This window comes from Protomyctophum parallelum (genome assembly GCF_964188405.1).
Source record: "Protomyctophum parallelum genome assembly, chromosome: 16".
Taxonomy (NCBI): Eukaryota; Metazoa; Chordata; class Actinopteri; order Myctophiformes; family Myctophidae; genus Protomyctophum; species Protomyctophum parallelum.
In genome coordinates, this window is record NC_139711.1 from 12,964,477 (window position 1) to 12,984,123 (window position 19,647).

The following is a 19,647-nucleotide window of genomic DNA, read 5'->3' on the forward strand; positions in this document are numbered from 1 at the left end:
GATCTGACTCTCGACTGACAAAACCAACCTCTAGAACCACCCGGTTCCCGTTTAGCCCTCCCGAGGGAGGATTTAAGAGAGCCCTTTTGAATGTGCTGGAAAGCACTTGGCCTTACGTCCTGAGAGAACACAACGTTTGGGAGAAAATGTATTATTGCACGGCTATCCGAGTAGGACTTGATAACAGCACAAATCTCAGTAGTGCAGTGTCCAACATGACTCCATCCCAGCTTAACTTGCGACATACCTCCCTCCTCGCCTTAGACATCTTGGCCGCTCTCCCATCACTCATGAGTCCCTCAGAGCACGGCTGATTAAGTTGGTGAATTATGTCCCGTCTGAGTGCTCCAAAATCACTCTGTAAAACACTTACTCTATACACCAGGGAAAAGCTGAGACAAAACACCAAGGCACTTACTGATAAGAAAATGTAGTAAAGCATTTTGACACTTGAAGAGTGGGTGTCCTCGAGTTACTGAAAAGGGTGAAGTCAGAGTCATCAGTTCTCCCCCGGAAACTCAAAATGTTGAGTTTCAAAATGGGATTCTTAATGAGAAACTATCTCCTCGAGAGTCCTCTCTCTGTATCGCAACATGGAACTCATTTAGATTGTATGAAGATTACAGCCAAATTTGCAGCGCATTGTGAAACTCTCAGTCCAACTTAAAAGCCACATTTTAATATAGACAAAGGCTTTATTCAAAAGAACATCATTTGTTCTTGTCAGTACTCGTGCCAACAGAGTCCAATATGAAAGCACAGTTGTAACCTTTTAAAATCAATACCACCAGCTGTGAAAACGCCAGAAACAGACACATGCCGTCAGACAGAAAATGAAACACTTTAATTCATCAATCAAATCCATTTACAAAAGTATATCCCATTTTATATACAATATATACAGTTGACATATAAACATAACTATCATTTTTCAACATGGATTCATTCATACGGTAACTAAACAATAGCATTGTAACAAAACATATCACTCTGATATTCTGCAGGGATGCTGTAGTGCAAATGTGCGCAAAAACATAGTGCTGTTGTCATGTGAAAACCTTATAACTCCAATGTTGACGGATTTGTTGACGTAATCTTGTTCCATATGTCGTGAGTCATTTTTCCAGGAACCTGGAAGCCTTGAAACCCCATTCATTCTCGTTGCTAATTTTTCTACTAGGCAAGTTCTACAATCTGACGGTACAAATGTTTATTATTATCTGAATATATGTTTCTTTAGTTTTTATTTTGGAGATACAAGGTTAACATTCGACAGCACTTAAGGTACGTTAATATAAAAGTATCTGTCAGCGCAGTGTCCTTCCTTGATATAAAGGGAGATGTCTATGTGTTGAAACACAATCGTAGCTATAAATAAGAACTCTTATCTTTTCAATGATGAGAGCTTGTTAAAAGCTTGTCGTTATTTCTCACGGAACCATCATCATGGGAAGAGCTTCTATTGTCCTTGTTCCAAATGTTCTCTTTTCTCCCAAAAAGACGGAACCGAGAGAGGGCGAACCCCAACCCCCCCCACAGACCCAACAGGGTCTCAAAGGGCATCGTAACGTCGTGAGCAATAGTTTTCGCTAGAATGTCGCTTTTCTAAACAAAATCTAATCGTTATTAATCCTTGCAACAGCTACAAGGAGGGAGGGAGGGAAACTTCATTTGGACTGAATCTGCCCTCGCGAGCAACGTCTATGGGAGCAGTCTGTTCGTGCACTGCTTCGAGCACTTTTTAATTTCAGTTTATCGTACAAAATGTAACCAAACAGACCCTTACGGGTCCATTTGGTTACATTGTGTACGTTCTCGAAGTGGCAGACATATAAAGGGTCCATTTAGCTGAGGATTACCCCCAGGAAACTCCGCAAGGACGGGGACGTGCAGAGAGTGTTACAGAGGCAGGGGCTGAAATTCCGTAACGGGCACTTTTGGACAAACCTAGTGAAAATAGCGGATCTGCAAGCTCACAACGTGTCGTGTTGCCACGCATTGAGAGCTTCTGGATCAGCTATTTTTGGGGCACGACCCCACACTCTTTATCTACTGGAGAGGCAGCGTACGACATGTATTTCTAAAGAAATGATTTCAGCGCAAAACGGTGCGTTCCAGTTCAAGAGAGGTCGGAGGAAAAAAAAACAATTCTCCTGAACGCTGCCTTCGGGTATGGCATAGAAAGGAGCGGCATTTGCATTTCTTTCTTCCACCATAGTAAATGCTGCATTCATGGTCTGGAGAGGGCAGTTGTTTTACAGACGGGTAGAAAGGGCAGGGGCTCAAGCCCCCTTTGGTGTCTTATGTGTGCACGTGCCTGCTCAAGGACACTGTAGGGGCTAGACACCCCCCCCCCCCCCCCCGCCCCTCCACGTTGAGAACCAGCGCTGTAGTGTGGTGGGTCTTCTTTTTTTTCTTTTTTTTGGCAAAAGACGCGTAGTTATCAGTGGTGTCCAGCAGAGGGTGCCTCTCCAAGCCGGACGCTCCCCAGGAAGGTGGTGTGGTTGGTCATGCTGATGAGGGTGTCGTCGTACACCATGCGTATGGAGATGCGCTGGCCGGCGCGCAGCAGGCTCACCCCAGCCGTGTAGCAGGTGTTGAACTTGCGCTGGCCCGTCTCGATGCTGCAGGTGCAGCGCAGGAACGGCGTCGAGTCCACCATCACCTCGTAGCTGGCGATGTCAGTGAAGTTGAGGTAGTATACCTGGGGAACGAGAGGGCAGGAAGACATAAAATACAATAAGACCCGTGAACGGGTAATAGGACAAGTTCATATTGATGGTTTTACCGCTCGGTTTGAAATTTATAGGGATCGTGCGGTGGAATGTGGCCCAGTGGTTTGAGTTATGAATGTTAAAGTTTCGGCCAAGAGAGGGGCTGGGAAACAGAGATTTATTAAGTTATTTATTAATTCATGATTTAAATACCTCATGTTAAACATCATAACGGTTCATGGTCAGACATTAAAAAAAAGCAAAGAAAGAAAAAGAGAAGCTTAACAGCCAGAATGGCTGACTGAGGGCTGTAAAACTCTGGTGTCTCAACACTCAGCTCTGAACACCTCTGAGGGTCCCAAAGGGATACATATGGGGTCCCTGAGATAACAAATTGTATCAAAACAGGGGTCTGTGGCCTAACGCATATCAAACTGGGTGGAGGGGGGGTCCTAGGAATTCTAAAGGTAGGGAGTCACAGCTGTAATATATAAGAGTTAGGTCCAGGACCGTACTCACTTCTACCTGACTATATATGAAGTAGACCCCGTCAAGAAGCACCTCCAGCTCTCCGGAGCGAGAGTGCATCTTAAAGACGCGGTGGTGGATGGACACAGTCTTCCAGTTCCTCAGCACGCCCTCCGAGAGGTCTAGGAGACAGGACAGGAAACGAGAGGCTGCTGTTAAAAGAAAGAACACTTTGATAGTTCTATGTTCTGATAGTGATCATCATTGCTGTAGGGTGTTTGTTAAAATTGGAACTGATGACACAACATTGGAACTGGAACACTATTACGATTGGAGCTGATTAATGGGTACTCTCTCCCGACGAAATTTAATTGGCAACCCCCCTGAAAATGTATTTTCTGTTGACTAAATAGCTGGAGGGATGGGAGACCCCTTTGAATGAATAAACACATAATGATTATATTTTTTCTTTTAACACCCCCCCCCCCCCCCCTGTTTTAACTATTAAAATATCACTAACGCTACCTTTAATGCTGCAATTAGCCATTGAACTGATTCATCTATTAATCTACCGGTTATTATTAATTCAGATTGAAGAGTTGAGTTTAACCCAGTCATCGTGGAATTGCTTAATATGTTTGATATGTTACATTCTAAAATAATATTTAATAGTAGTAAGATTAACATATCTGTGCTGTGGGGAAGAAACCACCTAACTCCAAAATGTTAATTTTTCAGGAAATGAAGAAAACCATACATTCTGAAAAACAAAGCAATACTGCCTCATCAAACTAAGTTGGTGTTGTGACTTTATATATTTACTTCCATGAGACTGTGAGAGGTGGTGGACTTAGTTGCTTTAGCAGACAGTTTGAGGGTCCAATGGAGTTAAGAGGTTTTGTCCGAAGCACCTGTTACTACTTTCCATTGGTTCAATAGTTTTGAACGATGTAAATGGTGTTCAATAGCACTGATGATATGATTGATATGAAAAAAGTATAACTTCCGTCTTATATGGAACAAAGACAAGCATTCACATTTGTGTTAAGTTAGCTTAGTTAGTTAGCTTTTACACAATACTAACCCTAAACAGTTCAACTACAGTATGCACATTTTCACTCCTACTTTAAAGGAGCACAATTTCCAACCTTCATATAATTGGTCCAAACTAATGTTTATTATAAGATGGCACAATTTCCTTTTTTATCCCAGGATGTTTGTAACTCATTTTTTTTCACCCAGTGTCAATTGTCTAGTAGTGTAATTAATCCTGGGTGCTACGCTCTGCCAGCCTGGGGAGAGCAATGGACTAACCTCATGCTTAAGATGGCACAATTTCCATCTAGTCAATCTCTGTCTCATTGGTGGGCTCTGGACTGAACTGGCTGAAACCTGCCTACCTTTGACATCATCAATGGTAATAGAAACTAACTAACTCCTGAAAAGTTAGCGTGCTGAATAGCCATTGAAAAGCCAAACCTAACCTGCCTACCAACGATGTCACTGGTAGACAGGTTTCTGAACTGTCCACAGCCCTCCTCTGAGACACAGAACGAGTAGACAGAAATGGTGCCATCTTATAATGAGCATTAGTAGTGCAGACCAAGTATACAAAGATAGGCTGAAAATGGGTGAAGTGGTCTTTTAATAAAGAGCCGGGCATATATGCTAACAGTAGCCGAACATATAAAAAGATAAACAGAGATTACATTAATGAATTTAACATATATATTCTGTCCTTACCTTCCCTTACTTGGATGGTGGTTTCCTGTCCTTGTAAATGAACCACTGCGGGCTGTGAAAAAACAATAAATAAGATCAAACACAATCGGTGATGAAACAATGATGAGTAATAAATGATCACAATTCCATTCAATTAGGGACATTCCACATGGGATACAGTTTGTGTTTAAAGATATGACGTACTATACCTGGAATTCCTTTGTTTTGACAACCCCTAAGAAGAGAGGGAGAGAGAGAGAGAGAGAGAGAGATCGTCATATCGTAGCCAACAACAGAAAAAGGAAGAGATGACAGTTGAAACAAAACAGCCAGTGACATAGTATAAAGCCCTGATCACTGCATTCCCACACAATGTTTGACATCTTGCACCGAAATCACTTAATGCGATGACAATGAGTTCATTGATTCTGGCAGTTTGACCCCTCTTGTAGTGTGGGAAGGGGAAGACTTTTTCTTGTGCAAGATTGCGTGCTGAAATCTCTGACTGTTTCTAAAACCAAGTCCAAACCTCTCTCAGTCAGTGGATTATTCACCGAGTACTGTGACTTGTTATGGTGACTGCCTCCAGCAAGTGAGGAGCGTCATCTGATTATTAAACTGGGCGAATGTAGTAGCGTGAATTTCAAAACTAGCAACACGTAAGCCCTGTTTTATACTTTGTCGCACAAATTGCGAAGTTACAAACTAGCGACAGCGTGTCACATGCACTGTGAGCTTATAAGTTTCTATTTTTTTGGCGGTTCAAATTATCTTTGAACAATTGAACTACGGTATGGCACACACCACACAAATGACACAAGAGAAAACGTATATACCTGGAACACCTTGGAGGCCTTGGGGCCCTTGAGGCCCAGGGGGTCCGGGAGGTCCTGCTGGCCCCACAGCGTTGCTGCCTGGAATGCCAGGGATCCCCGGGATGCCCGGTGGCCCCTGGGGCCCCGGGGGGCCTGGCGGGCCTGGGGGACCCTGCGCACCCGGCCTTTTCCGGCCACCTGGGAAGGTTGAGAAAGAAAATAACAAAAGAGTCAGTCAGTCAAAGAATTGTACAAATCTTCAAAAAAGGCCAAGAGGGGAGGTTATAAGGGCTCAGTTTGGTTCGCTTGGGGTTTCCCGGAGGATAGAAGAAACACAGGAAACTGGATGCTTATCATTCACTGTGAGCCAAGACGGTTATTGGATTGCGATATTGGATGACATTGGCGGTGTGTTGCCGCTGAGCAGGCAGGCAGCAGCGGGAGACCTAATCAATGGCAACGGTGTAGAAGAAATTCAGGCTGGACTTCATATTACCTTTATTCTTGCCTTTCCTTCTCTCCTTTCCCGTTGATTCTGAAAGAAAACGAACAAAAACAAAGTGATTAAGGTTTGAAATGGTCTCCTGAACAATTATCATCTCAGATAACGTCTAGTGTATCCAGCTCGTTGCGTGTAGGTACACTAAACAGGCTACAATAACAGATTCAGATGTGCTTGCAATGAGCAATTGAGTGGAGGTATGTCAGTCTGTGGTATCTTCTAGTGTAGTAATTTGTAAGTGTGGTTTCACCTCCTCTGTATGAACAAGTGCCTTAAGCATTCACAGGCAGTGGAACTGGAGAAGATCATTAGAGAGATACTTCATCCTGCCAAAATCCTTTTCTTTGAATTAGGCCCAGATGGGGAATGCAGATGAAAGTGTGTGTACACGGCGGTGTGTGCGCATGTCTGCTTGAGTGTGTGTTACTTTTACAGCTGCGCGAGCGCGTGCGTGCATATGCGTGCGCGAGTGAGTGACTGCATGTGTTTCGGTGAGGGCATCTCTGTCAGTGCCTTGAAAAGACAGAATGCACTTGTGTGTGCATCTGTGCGTGTGCAGGGCTGTGTGCGCAGCTGAAGGAATCCTTTTCAAAAAGCCGTCTCGCTGTTCTTGTGTTTACCATGTCATTACAACTACAAAGGCCATTTAACCTTAAAACCTCACAGTTTGAGACCCTCAAACATATGGCTGGCGTTTCTCCTCTGGGTAAATGAGTGTATGCATCCGCATGGATTTCTCTTAACGAGCAGCCCTATCTGGAATCTGGTGCCCGTTAGGAGTGCCGAGAATGCACGCACGTGTGTACACTTGTGCATGCACGTGTGTACACTTGTGCACGCACGCACGTGTGCATACATACGCGCGTGTGATACACACACACACACACACACACACACACACACACACACACACACACACACACACACACACACCACACACACACAGATCTAAGGCTGAGATTACAAAAGCCTTTGTCTGTATGCTGTGAGCAGAGAGGAGAGACCTGGTAATGATTAGTGTTTAGAGGGCTCGGGACTTTACTGATTTATGTAGAAAGTCTCAAAGGTGAGTTTTTTCTTCTAATTTAAACACAATCACTAAACTTCCCCCCAAGTATTCAGTGTCACGCCACAGACGCTGGAATGCCTTGTGATCATGCTGCACTTGTTGCACTCAGACATGGGACTTCAAAAGCCTTGCTGTTTTATTTGCATAGCTCACATTCTAAACAAAAGCTACAAGAAAGTTTGAGCATATTGGCCATATGGTTTTCTGTTTTGGGCTATTGATTGTGATAAATCAAATCAATGAAAATTAATGAAAGCCATCAAAGCCTCTCTGCCTCCGAGTTGATAGCCCGTCAGCGCTTTTCTTTTTTAAATGGCCACCTGGTTCCCCCTGAAACCACTGCGTGTTCCACTAAAAGAAATGATAAATTTGTGTCTTTATCTTCCGACGGTCGCGGGCCAGAGTGACAACACCGCCGGTTCCAAGTTCCGAGTCTATACCGGGCTAACTTCGATTCAAAAGATATTTCAGGGAATTGATATTATTTTGAGAGTAAGAAATCAACACGGGCCTCGCTGTCTGTTTCAAATTGGTGAAAAGTCTCCCAAACTCTGTTTGCCTTGTTAGCTATCCAAGTAATAATCAATGCCATTCCATTAAATCCTTTGCTCTATAAACCGAGCAACATTATGCGGTGGAGCTGCTTTGTTAAGTAAGCACCGAGTAGTAAAAAATCAATTCCACAAAAAAGTGAGAAACCATTAACAATCTGTTTGCACAAAAAATTTAAGAGCCTTAAATCCACCATAAGACAGCTTTTTGGATTAGAGCAAATCGCCCCAAACAAACAATGGTAAGAGAAGTCACGGATCAAGTGTTATTGCTGGATGGATCCACTGTTAATTGGATCTAAATAAACATAATTTACAGTACATGTGTGTGTCCACATGTGTCCAGCAGAGACGTTTGTTATTCTCCAGAAATGTATGGTCGATGTATTTAACCACTAAACCCTGTACTTTGTTGACTGGAGTCCCCCAGGGCTCTGTATTAGGCCTGTTTTCCTCTAAACCAAATGTCTCTCGCAAAGAATAGCAGATCTACAAGCTCACAAGGCATCACGTTTGTGACTCCTCGTCGGCTTGTAGATCTGCTACGGAATAGGCACACTATGGTTCTTAAAATATAAGCTACATACATTATGTATGGTATAATATATGATGTGTTGACGTCAATGCAAGGTCTGTGGTATTGAAGCTCCATATTGACTGATTGGACACAGAAAAGAGCGTTGGAACGTTGGAAGTCTGTCCCCTGTCTTGAATTTAGTCATTGGAGCTTCACAGAAGTGGACGGGAGGTTTACTGTGGGGACATGGGGGCCAAGGTAACCACGGTCTCACAACCAAAGGAAGAAGGATGAAAGTGATGAAAAAGTGGTTGAACCATAAAAAAGAAATGAAAAAAGAACAAAACAAAAAAAAGTCCATACCAGAGTCTGATTGTTTGCCTGGGCTCCGTTTTGATCGCTGAGTTATTCCTCGGCTGTCTTCTGTGGCGTGGAAGTCACTATGCCGGTGTAGTAACTTCTCCTGCTGAAAGAAGACAACAAAAATAAACACGAGTGAGGATGGAAACTTTTTTTTTTTTTTGCACAAAAGTCCAAGACAGAGAGATTTAGCGGAGCCGAAATGTCTAAATGTGAATAGTATTCTGGAGAAAGCTTAAGCGGATTAATGATTGTATGTAACAAAAAGAAAAACGTGATAGGATATTTTGAGGAGTGAGAGCCACATTACAAGTGTTCTCTCTATTCTTGGGGTATAATGTTTACACAGAGACAACTTGGGCCTTTTGAAAAGCTGCGAGACAGTGCCAACCAAACATACTCATTCGGGGCCAAGCCATTGTCTGTCCCAATGGTGCTGTAACCTATCCTGTAACCCAAGTCACTTTTGTCTGTGTCTCTGCCGCTTGAGACACAGACCTGGGCACGACTGCTCTAAAATTCACCTTTTTATACAAAAGGAGGACATGAATTGTGGTTAATCTGAGAGTAATACCCCATTCATGTGGCACCTGGTTCCAACCCTATTCAGAAGTGGCATGAATAAGCTAATAAATGGAGGTGAAGAAAGGATCTGATGGAGCTGGTCTGAGCTCATCTCTAAGAACAGGAAGGGCTATGCTACAGCAGGGGGGTGTGTTCCCATGGGGGTGTGAGTGGCAGGACAAACCGCATGCCTGTGTTCTTATGTGACTGGCTCTGGTCGACTTACATTCACATGAACTCCGCGGGACGCCCTGACCCCACTGTAACCGCCCGACACTTATGCAAACGCGACCAACTCCGACAGTTAAACGTTTTCGCCGCAAAACTCGACGTTCCCCCCCCAAAAAACCTATCCTATTGTTCAAAGTCACATGCTGTTAGAGAGCCAGTGTGTGATCACATCTTTGGGAGAGCTCCCAGAACGAGACTAAAAAGACAAAAGAAGCTCTACGCTGGTACACAACAAGACCACCCAGCCGCCTTTTCGTCGAGCCTCGCAATCTTAGGAGATCACTCTCGGTCGCACTTTGGAGTGTCAGGGTGAGTGATGGCAAGAAGTGTAGACATAAAGGCTGTCAATGGCTGAGGACAAATAGGCCCATAACTGTTATTGTACTGGACATCTGCTCAGAGTTTGTGTAACTGACATCTCCGGAGCATTGACACGTGCGGCACCGAAAGCCTGAATCAAATAATGATGAATAATGATGTATCATTTAATCCTATTGCTCGCCAATGAATCACGGAACAGCAGGCTAGGCAGGCTTGCTGACGGACACTTTCACCTCTTTATTCCAATTTTGGTGCAAACCCAATTTGATCCCCCGAAACGACGAGGCCCTCGTCTCTCCATCTGTGACAGGCAAATAAACATAGTAGTTTAACCTCAATGGCAACAATGAACAGATCAGTCTACTGAATACGGGGTGACCCCTCGCTGTCTCTTTGTGTGGTTTTACGCTCCAGCCACTGAAAGACCCATAGGAAGACAGACAGGAAAAGTTATGTTTCGGGTCTTGTCTATACCTCAACTCAGATGTGGAACCCCCCCAGAGAGGGATGAGCTGTATCATGTCGAACACCCCCCCCACACACACACACACACACACACGCACGCACGCACGCGCACGCACGCGCACACACGCACGCACGCACGCACGCACGCACGCACGCACGCACGCACGCACGCACGCTCACACACACACACACACACACACACACACACACACAGACACCCAGCCTCACCCCCGCCAGGGCTGTGTCAGGCAAGCTGAAAGTAGTTAAAGTCCACATCCCTGACCAGCCGCCAACCATGTCTGACCTTATAAGCACGGGAATTCCATCCTGATGCAGAGCTATGTGTTGGAACGGTTTATCGGCACACACAGGCCTCCAGATGTTCCCTGCGAGCAGCGACGTTCGCTGTTCATTTGGTGTGCAGGTGTCTGTCTCCACATCTTCACTCCAGCTGTTGGCATATAGGGGGGCTTTTTACCCCTCAAAGGGTTCTGGGTGTATGTTCGAGCATATGGCATCACACTTTCGTCTGTTCTGACAGCCAAACACGATTTCCAACGGCCAATTTTCGGGGCCCCGAGATTAAGCTCCATCAAAAAAAAACACAAAACAAACAAACAATCTGCTAGGCTACTACCAAGCTAGTACGTTGTTTGGTGCCTTAATAAACATTACATGGAAGCTATATACAGACGGGGGGGAAAAAGTCAAAGTTCACAGGAGTTTCTTTTTTCTCCCGCTCCTATTATAAGACTGCCTTTGGAACCGTGTGGTATTGTTTGCTTCATTTCATGCCATTATAGTATTTACAGCTCCTATACCCTTCAAAGACATGCGGAGTTACAGTAAATCAGGATGACAATGTGTTGGTATGTATGCCAAGTGCCAACTATTGAGTAAACCTTTCATTGTTCAGCACGGGAGAGGGGAAAAAAAACTATTAATTAGAGGCCCTTTAAATCTTCAAAGTGTGTGGGGGGTGCTGCTGCGCGCCGAGGACATGCTTCCCCGTTGCTCCGAGGATATGACTAAATTTCACTGACTCCGGGGATGTGCAATTTTGCGCTCGCACGGTTTGTCCAACAAATGGGGGGTGGGGGGGATTATCACTTATCAAATAAAGAAATTATATATATATATATATATATATATATATATTGCCAGGGTGTGCAAGTTCGTCTTTGACCCGGTTTTGCACTTGGTCCGCCAAGATGATTCAGTCTCTGTGGTGCTTTTAACTCATCTGCCTTTGGCTCCAATCACACCTTCAACATCATCGATCAACTCCTGATAGGAACGGGGCGCGTTCCGTGCGTGTGTGTTCATACGATACTGTTGTTATATCTGATCATGCCCTGGTCACAATTAACTCAGATGTTGATGGGGTTGACAGCACACCCTGGCGCCCCCCAGCGCATGTAGGCTGCCGAGGACGTTATGTCCCATCAAACTTGACTCTTTTTAATAGCTGTTAACTAGACTCCAGATGTTTCAGCATCTGTTCTTTGTGAGACTTTGAAGGCAAACATCAGAGGAGAGATTATTTCATATACTGGTTATGAGAAAACGCTTAAGCTTAAGTAATCGACAGTGTCTGAACTAAAGGCAGCTAATCATTCTTCTAAAACAAGTTTTTTTTTATTAAAATGTATTTACCCTGCGTTAAGAAAGACACTTGCTGGGTTTTTTTCCAGCAGGGAAGGCTCGCGTTCACACCTGGAACCTGACCAGTGCAACGCAACCGCAGTCTTTTGGTGCTGGGAATCTCATAGCTCCATTGGACAGACAGCTGGGCTTTATTGCCTTGCTCAAGGGCACATTAACTGCGGCTGTTGAAGGGGAAAGTGTTGTTTGTTCTCTTCCACAGCCCAGATTTCCCCCAGAGGGCCTGTAGACTTAAACCCATGACCTACCACCATTCGCAGGCTTATTTCTAAGGCATTCTTCTCGGCATACGTATACAGACGGGCATCTCCTGCTTATTAGGGTTATCCTCCACTAAAGACATTCTGAGTTGACTAACAGTCATAGGGATTTGTCCACAAATTGATTTGATTGATTGATTGAATCAACAAATGAAAAAATGTTCACTGCATACAATCATGCAGAGCAGCCATTTCATGTTGGTGACGTTGAGAACTGAATTTCACAATGACAGTTGACTACTGGTTAGTTAACGTTATAGACTGGCAGAACGAAAGGATCAGGCCTACAGTAGATGTGTTGTAGCGTTTACAAGAGACATGCATGTCTCTTGTAAACAGAAAAACCAACAACTACTAAATCAACTAATAAAGCCTTGGTCTGACGAAGGCCAAACCAATTGATTAGCGATTGACTATCGAGGAGACAGCCCTAATGCTTATGTATGCATAATTATGCTGCATCCATCACAATCTCTCAAAGCAGAGCACTGGATAGATCCTAAACGGTAACTTAAGACGTCATCTATGTGGTGGGTAAGATCCTGCTAGCTGGCAGTTATATCAAATGACACACTTTGCTAAACCATACAGATTTAAATACACTCAGCCATAACAACGGAGCCATAGCAAATTTACAGGCAATCCAAGGAAACATATTTAATTATACATGTGAGCAGGCCACAGATCTATATGCTGTAGACTGTAATAGGTTTCTGTTTTAAATATTAGAAATGTGACCTTTCACTACCTGTGTTGATAAAAAAAAAAAAAATGGAAATACAGCATCTTAATTTTCGATTATGTGTGAGTATGTTAACTGTGTTAAATTTGGGAGGCAAAACACTGTTTAAGTAGGGCATGACAACTGATTTTCAGATTGTCTGAGTTTCTACTAGTTTTATCCTGTTGACAAGCATATTATTGAAGAACTGTGATTACATTGCCAACATCTTTAAATCATTAGTCTCAAAACAGATACAATGGATCAAAGACAGAGATGTGTCATCGACTTGATATTTTCACATCGTGTTAAGATGTGCGTGGATCAATATCCTACTAAAAGGGTTCAGTCTTTTTCAAGTCCGGGTTGACAATCTAATTAGACTAATCCTCCAATCCATTTCATTTGTACTTTACAAATCACTTGAAGGCGTGGTGTGGCAGAGTATCCCTGCCTGAATATCAAAGCCTAATGTCTCCCTTTGGCCAAGGGGGGGAATCCCCTTTGTTTGGTTTCTCACTAGGCAGGAAACCCGGGTTCAAATTCAGGTGGTCACATTGGGGACTCATCCATTCCGGATTGGGTTTCCCGGTAGGGTTGGGTGGAGGTCAAGGGGGAGGGGGGTGGGGGATATAGCAGAGTAGCCCTGCCTGTAGCCCAGGAGCCTAGCATCTCTCTTCCCCTGAGCAAGTAGAGGTTTGGTTTGAATCCAGGTGGTCACATGGGCATACTTTCAATTGCCTACGAAGGCGTGACTGGATTTGGAGGTCAGTGTGACCTACCATACACTTTCTTATGTAATGTCCATTCTCTGTTACACTAAAAGCAGATCTGGAAATGCTTCAAGTGCCAGTTTAGGCTCCAGAACACTTCCACCTTATCTTGGTTTGCCACAAATCCTGCCTTCTCCTGTTCCCTCTCTGGCAGTTGGAGGAGTGCTGAAATGCCAGTTTGAGCAGGAAAAACACTTTGCTACCTTTGCCTGTCTCGTCACAAATCATGCCTTAAGTTAACTCTGCATTCTCTGGCAAGATGAAGAGGTATTCATTTTGGCAACTTTTTTTTTTTTTTACTTAAACTCGACTCGGATCAGACAAAAATATGCCACCTTGAAATTCTACGGCTACTTGTATCTCTTCAGAAGTATGAGATTAACATTTGTTAACACGCAAACGGGTATTCAATTTACTGAAACTGTTTTACATAAGGATTTATGTTGCATTTAGTTGAAAAACACAAGCAAGTACTCCTTATTCGGTCCCTGCCATCCTTTCACAACTTCTGAGCTCTCTAACACTGTTAAAAGCACACCCTACCTGTATGCACACTCTACCTGTATGCGCCAAGGATTAAGAAATGATTTAGAAACTTGTAGTATTGGGGCAAATGTAGATCCTGAGCTTGGAGTTTTATCAGCCATTAATTGCTTGAGATCAGGTTTATCTAGTCCTTCAACAACAAGCAAAATACTTACATTGTTCATAAGAAGGTATGATCTATAGCCAATTAAATAAGTTATTTCTACATTTTGTCGTCTAAAGCTAAGCAAAAACGGAAAGAAAAACATGAATCCTAACCGACAAATTAGGATTAGGGAATAAGAGTTTGACATTAAAAATACATTATTTACATGATGTAATCATGGACTGCTTTGCGTCCTTTCGAACTATCAGAAACATTGTTTCCTTATAGGTACATTTTTAGTTTTACTCAGTCAGGATTTAGCCATGTCTTGAGACATAATTCTTCAGGTATTACAGATTCATATTTTTCCATTGTGGAAGCTTACTCTCCCCATCTCTCCGAGGGCCCCACCTTTTTGGCTTCTTTATAAAACTTTTACCCACAAAGCAGCATGACCTCATTCATGAGCAAATGCACTCTTTGCGCCTCACATCTCTAACACTTGAAGCTGTTTAGGAGGAAAACTATGGGGCATAGTTACTGTAGTAGTTGTCGAGGCTGATCCATGCTGGACACCGACCAACCCAGTGAAAAGTAACGAAACTCCCATTTTCTAATCACTGGGCGAGAGTGTTGCCTGCCCTGCACCCAACCCACCCTGTGTTTTGGCCTCATCCATCCTTGCACAAGTGTTTTGGCTGTTCTTTCCTCATGAGTCTGGAGCTTGCAAAACAGATTGGAGTTCTACCCCGACTCTGCCCTCCCAGCATATATGGGACAGGGAGACAGCTGGTGTCCTTCTCCCTCTGAAGTAGCATATGAGAATCAATACAGTATGAAAAAGCAGTTCATGACATACATTTAGAAAGCTTTCTTTCCAATCTATTTGTACTTAAGATTTATTTTAGTTTAACCAGAACTTGGAATGTTTGTTTGAGATTACACTGATCAACCAGCTATACATTGTAACGTCTCATAATATATTTAGATTGTGGTATGTGTAGCATGTCGTGTGGATGCTTGTTTGTTTGTTGTTGCTTTATGTTTGTTTTTTTCCTTTTGGGATTAGTCTTTGTTTTTCTATGCAGACTTTTCGTATTCAATTATTCTTGATTGTATACCTGCGTATCACATTGAATCTCATTGATGCATCTGACGTGCCTTTGATGTCGACTTGTGTGAAAAATCCAATAAACAATGTTTAGGCCTATAAAAAAAAATCTTCAAAGTAAATGTCTCAAAAGCTAACAAGTGCGGCCTCTACGTCCAAATGCCACATGCTCCTGTTTCTCCAACTATGTAAACTGTGGGATGTGTAATCAGAGTTGTTTAATGCAGACATCTGGGTAGGACAGCATCACAGCGCTGTTAAATATTTACAGCTGGGCCACAGTCTTTCACCTCATGAAGCATCTCCATCTGGGCTGAATACCAAACCCATCTCAATCGGGTTCAACCGGGAAAACCACCACTATCTAAAATAAGCTTAGCAAAGGACATTGTGGGGCCTAAATGAAAAGGCCTAAATGAATAGGGCCCTCGGGTTGCCTGCCTCCTTATGACAGGAAAATGATGCAGAACTTGGATCTGGGATTTGATCGTCAGCATCTTTGGTTGCTTTGCCAAAGATGCTACAGTGTCTGAGTTATCTAAAGACGACTTGACTGTAGCCTGAATTATTTTAACCCCTCAAAAGGTGCTTGCCATTCAATAGAAGCACTAAAATTATGAATTCAGTTACGCGCTCCGAATAGATATATTGGCCTAATCAATGGTTTCGCCACAGATTACATACGAGCTAAAAAGGAGCAGGTAATGCAAAGGATTGCTTTTTTAAGTAATTCAATTGGAGGGGTTAACAGTTAACCTGAGGCGCAGACGAGTAAAGCAGAATAAACATGTCCAGTCCAGGGCCAGAAAAGAAAACACATGTATGTTAGATGAATCTGGCCGTGGCCCAAGTAATGTTACCAAGTGCCCGGCATCCAGCCCTGATGAATTCACATTAGCCCCCGGGCGCTGCACCTGCTGGTAATTAAGTACATTCTCCCCCTCCCTCCTCCACCTGCTCCATCACATACACCGACTGACCCCATCTGTGTGAATAAGATACTGTATGAGGATCATAATCCATGTTCTATGTGGATCACACAGTGATCTGTGTGGTTTGGAGCAACTAGGACAAGACATCTTTTATCCTTTTTTTGGGGATACAATCGGTCTTATTAACTAACTTGTCATTAGTAGGCCTTAACCCATTTTTCAGACCATAGACTACACACTGTTTTCTGGCAAGAATTTTAAGAGTTGAACATTTTAAACTCTTCAACTTTTAAGAGTTGACCCCTTGGCTCAGTTGGCTGGTACTACAGTTACTACTCCCCACTGGTTGTCAACATCAGGCCCGGGGACCACCAGGGGTCGAATTGGACCTTTACGGGTCTGTAACTCGAGTGTACAAATGGAACCAAATGGACTCTTAAGGGGTCCATTTGTACACTCTCAGGTCAATGAACGCAGGTGATTTTAGTTGGCGTAAATTACATTGTAATTATAGTCCATATAATTATAGTCCATTTGTACACTCAGTTAAATTAACGCAAATGTCTGTGTGTAAATTACAGGCAAATACAGTGTAAATTGGGGTTCCAGATTAAAATATGCTTTGTTGCCTGTTGTGCATATCAGTTTGAAATTCAAAAGTTTGATCACACTGTCCTACACAGTACAGTATCAGAGGCAGACACACAGGCCGACACAGCTTTGGCCAGCTGACAGCAGCATTTATTCTAGGGTTTATTCTATCCAACCCTCCTCCTTGCTGTAATAAGTCTGAATCACACGCAACGCGCGGAGAGCATTACTTATTCGCAAAATATGTTTGAGGCAATCTTGACATGGAAACTGATCCGCAAGCAGCAGCACCTGAACTGTGCGGTGTGCGGAAGGAAGGAGGGGGAAAGGGAATCATTATTTGGACAAGCTACTGTAAGACACTCTGCCCAGAAAAACATGCCATAACAGAACACACTACACAACCTGACACCCGCATTATGGAACAGGAGAAGTGAGCAGAGGTGAATCAACACGAAACATGTCTCGTCTCCGCATTGATCGGAATGGAAACAATGTCGAAATGCCCACTGGGGGGCTTCTTAAATCTCGGGTTGTGGGATGGGGAAGATGTTTACCTCTCCTCCGTGTCCGTGTCCCTCTCCTCTTCCTCCTCCTCCTCCTCCTCCTCCGCTGCTGCTGCTGCCGCCGCCGCTGGACGTTGAGTCGCTCAACGCCGGCTCGGCCACCAGCTCCGCTCCGGCCAGTGTCAACATCGCCGAGTCCCTTTTCTGGTGGAATATTTCCCTTTTCACCTCGGACCGCAGATCCAAATAGCAGACTAGCGTGACGGCGTGCAACGAGAGCGACAGCATGAATAATCCCAAGAAGATCAGACTCGTGGTGCTGGTGGTGATACTGCTGCTGCTGCTGGTGGTGGTGGTGGTGGTGCCGGCTGTTGAACTCCTGCTCTTCATGCACTTACTGTTGCTGCATGTGCACGGAGGGGGTCTGGGCATCACTTCATCCGCTAAGTCCTGCCTGGGAGAACCATCGCATGCCATTATCGGGTGTAGAGAGCAAAAGTACAAGTACTTTTATTGATTTATTATTATCTCGGCATAATCGGGTCGTTTGTGTTGTCTTCGTGCGAGCGGGTCTTCATGAAAAGCTTATGAAAGATCCGGACGGCGCCTACATAGGAGCTCATAGATAGGTGCAGCCCTGCAGTCAGGTCGGTGGTGGTGGTGCAAACTCGTTCGTGTATCTGTAGTAACAATGGAGACCCGCCTACGAACACTGTGATTGGTTCGGGTCAATTACGACCCAGACAATCCAGGGCATAGGTTCTCCATAGATAAATGTCTATGCGGGGTTTGCCTCTATGTTAGTCAGTGTTTTAGCGACACCTACTGGACAAATTCGTTTTTGCAAAAAAAAGCTTCTGGTAGACAGACAGACCATTCACAGGTTTTCTAGTATTTCCCCACATCATTCTGGCTTCTTCATTTATGTGGCCGTTATTACACGTATTGTCTGAATCACTGACGTTCTTTTGGCCTGCATGTATAGCATACATGCTTTTATTTTTCCCCACACAACACACGTGTGTCTTTTCATTGTTTAATAATAGTTTGTGCATGCGTGCGCGTGCGTGGGACCACCAACAATTGACATATATTAGGCCAGAGACCTTGACATTTTGTGCCAAGGATTTCCGTAAGCGGAGATGTTTGTTGTTAGATCAGATTTAACACAGATGTCAACTGACAGCTGTCTATAGGCTATACTGTAGGTGGGGATATAACAGTGGCGAGAGTGAAACCTATACAGTATGATATGAATATTCATTCTTATTCTCTCACGGGGCTAACTTCTACTGTAGCTGCAGGTTAAATAATCGTGAAATTAAACCGTTTCCTGGTGTTGCTGGGGGACCCCATGTCCCCCAGAGCCCACTTTGAGAGCATAATTGTTGATACATTTTGTTTACCTATGTGTTTTATGTTGGTGGGGGTGCCAAGTAGGCTATTTTTCATTGTCATATTTGTTTGCCACTTTCTTTGTGTTGTGTGGGTGGTGTGGGGAGGTGGGATGCAGGGAGGGCGTGGATGCTGTTTGTGTTTCCTCTTGGCCTGCCACCGAGATGAAGAATGAAGTATAAATCTCAATACGGTAAATATTTCACAATATTGTGGTGGAAGAAAAACAAAAAGGATCATTTCATCATGATATCGCTAAACAACGGCATGAAGCTCTTCCAACGTTCCCATATAGAATACATATACTGTATAGAGGAGACCCACCATACATACCCATGTACACAATTACATCTAATTACATGCGGACCCTGTTAGGCTCAACGTTATGATAACAGGAAGAGTGGGGGGTGGGGGAGCAATGATCACTCGGAGTACAGCACAGGCCTTGTGTACAACAACATCAAATTCTCTAAACATGCGTCAGTCACCCCGACTCAAGAAACCGTTTGACATTTTCGGTACCAAGGGGGGGCCAGCTGAGGACATGGTTTTCACCAGATTGACTGTGACACCGTGTTTTCTCAAGTTTGAGGATTCAAAGCTGGACTTTCGTTTTGTTCTCCTCAGACGCAGACACTTTGATCTCTGAAGCAGGGAACCAGAGGTAGGCCGTGTGGATTATACTCTGTCCTTGAGCCACGGATGATGAAACTTGTACACTAAGCAGAGCTGGAACTCGGGATTTGATGGATTGCCCACTCAG

At 43.9% G+C, this 19,647-nt stretch overlaps 1 protein-coding gene across 2 annotated transcripts; it reads right to left on the reverse strand.

Moving 5' to 3' along the window:
• Positions 1-822: 822 nt before the first annotated feature.
• Positions 823-18,126, reverse strand: eda (ectodysplasin A). 2 transcript variants are annotated; one of them, XM_083785895.1, is made up of 8 exons: positions 17,541-18,126; positions 8,722-8,818; positions 6,216-6,254; positions 5,741-5,917; positions 5,114-5,139; positions 4,926-4,977; positions 3,234-3,364; positions 823-2,704 (listed from the first exon to the last, which is right to left on the reverse strand). In XM_083785895.1, exons 1-8 carry the CDS (start codon positions 17,964-17,966, stop codon positions 2,444-2,446), a joined length of 1,209 nt encoding a protein of 402 aa, XP_083642021.1. In that variant the 5' UTR covers positions 17,967-18,126; the 3' UTR covers positions 823-2,443. The 2 variants fall into 2 exon arrangements, with proteins under 2 accessions (XP_083642021.1, XP_083642020.1); XM_083785894.1 differs by having other exon boundaries at positions 8,722-8,824.
• Between the last annotated feature and the right edge of the window lie 1,521 nt (positions 18,127-19,647).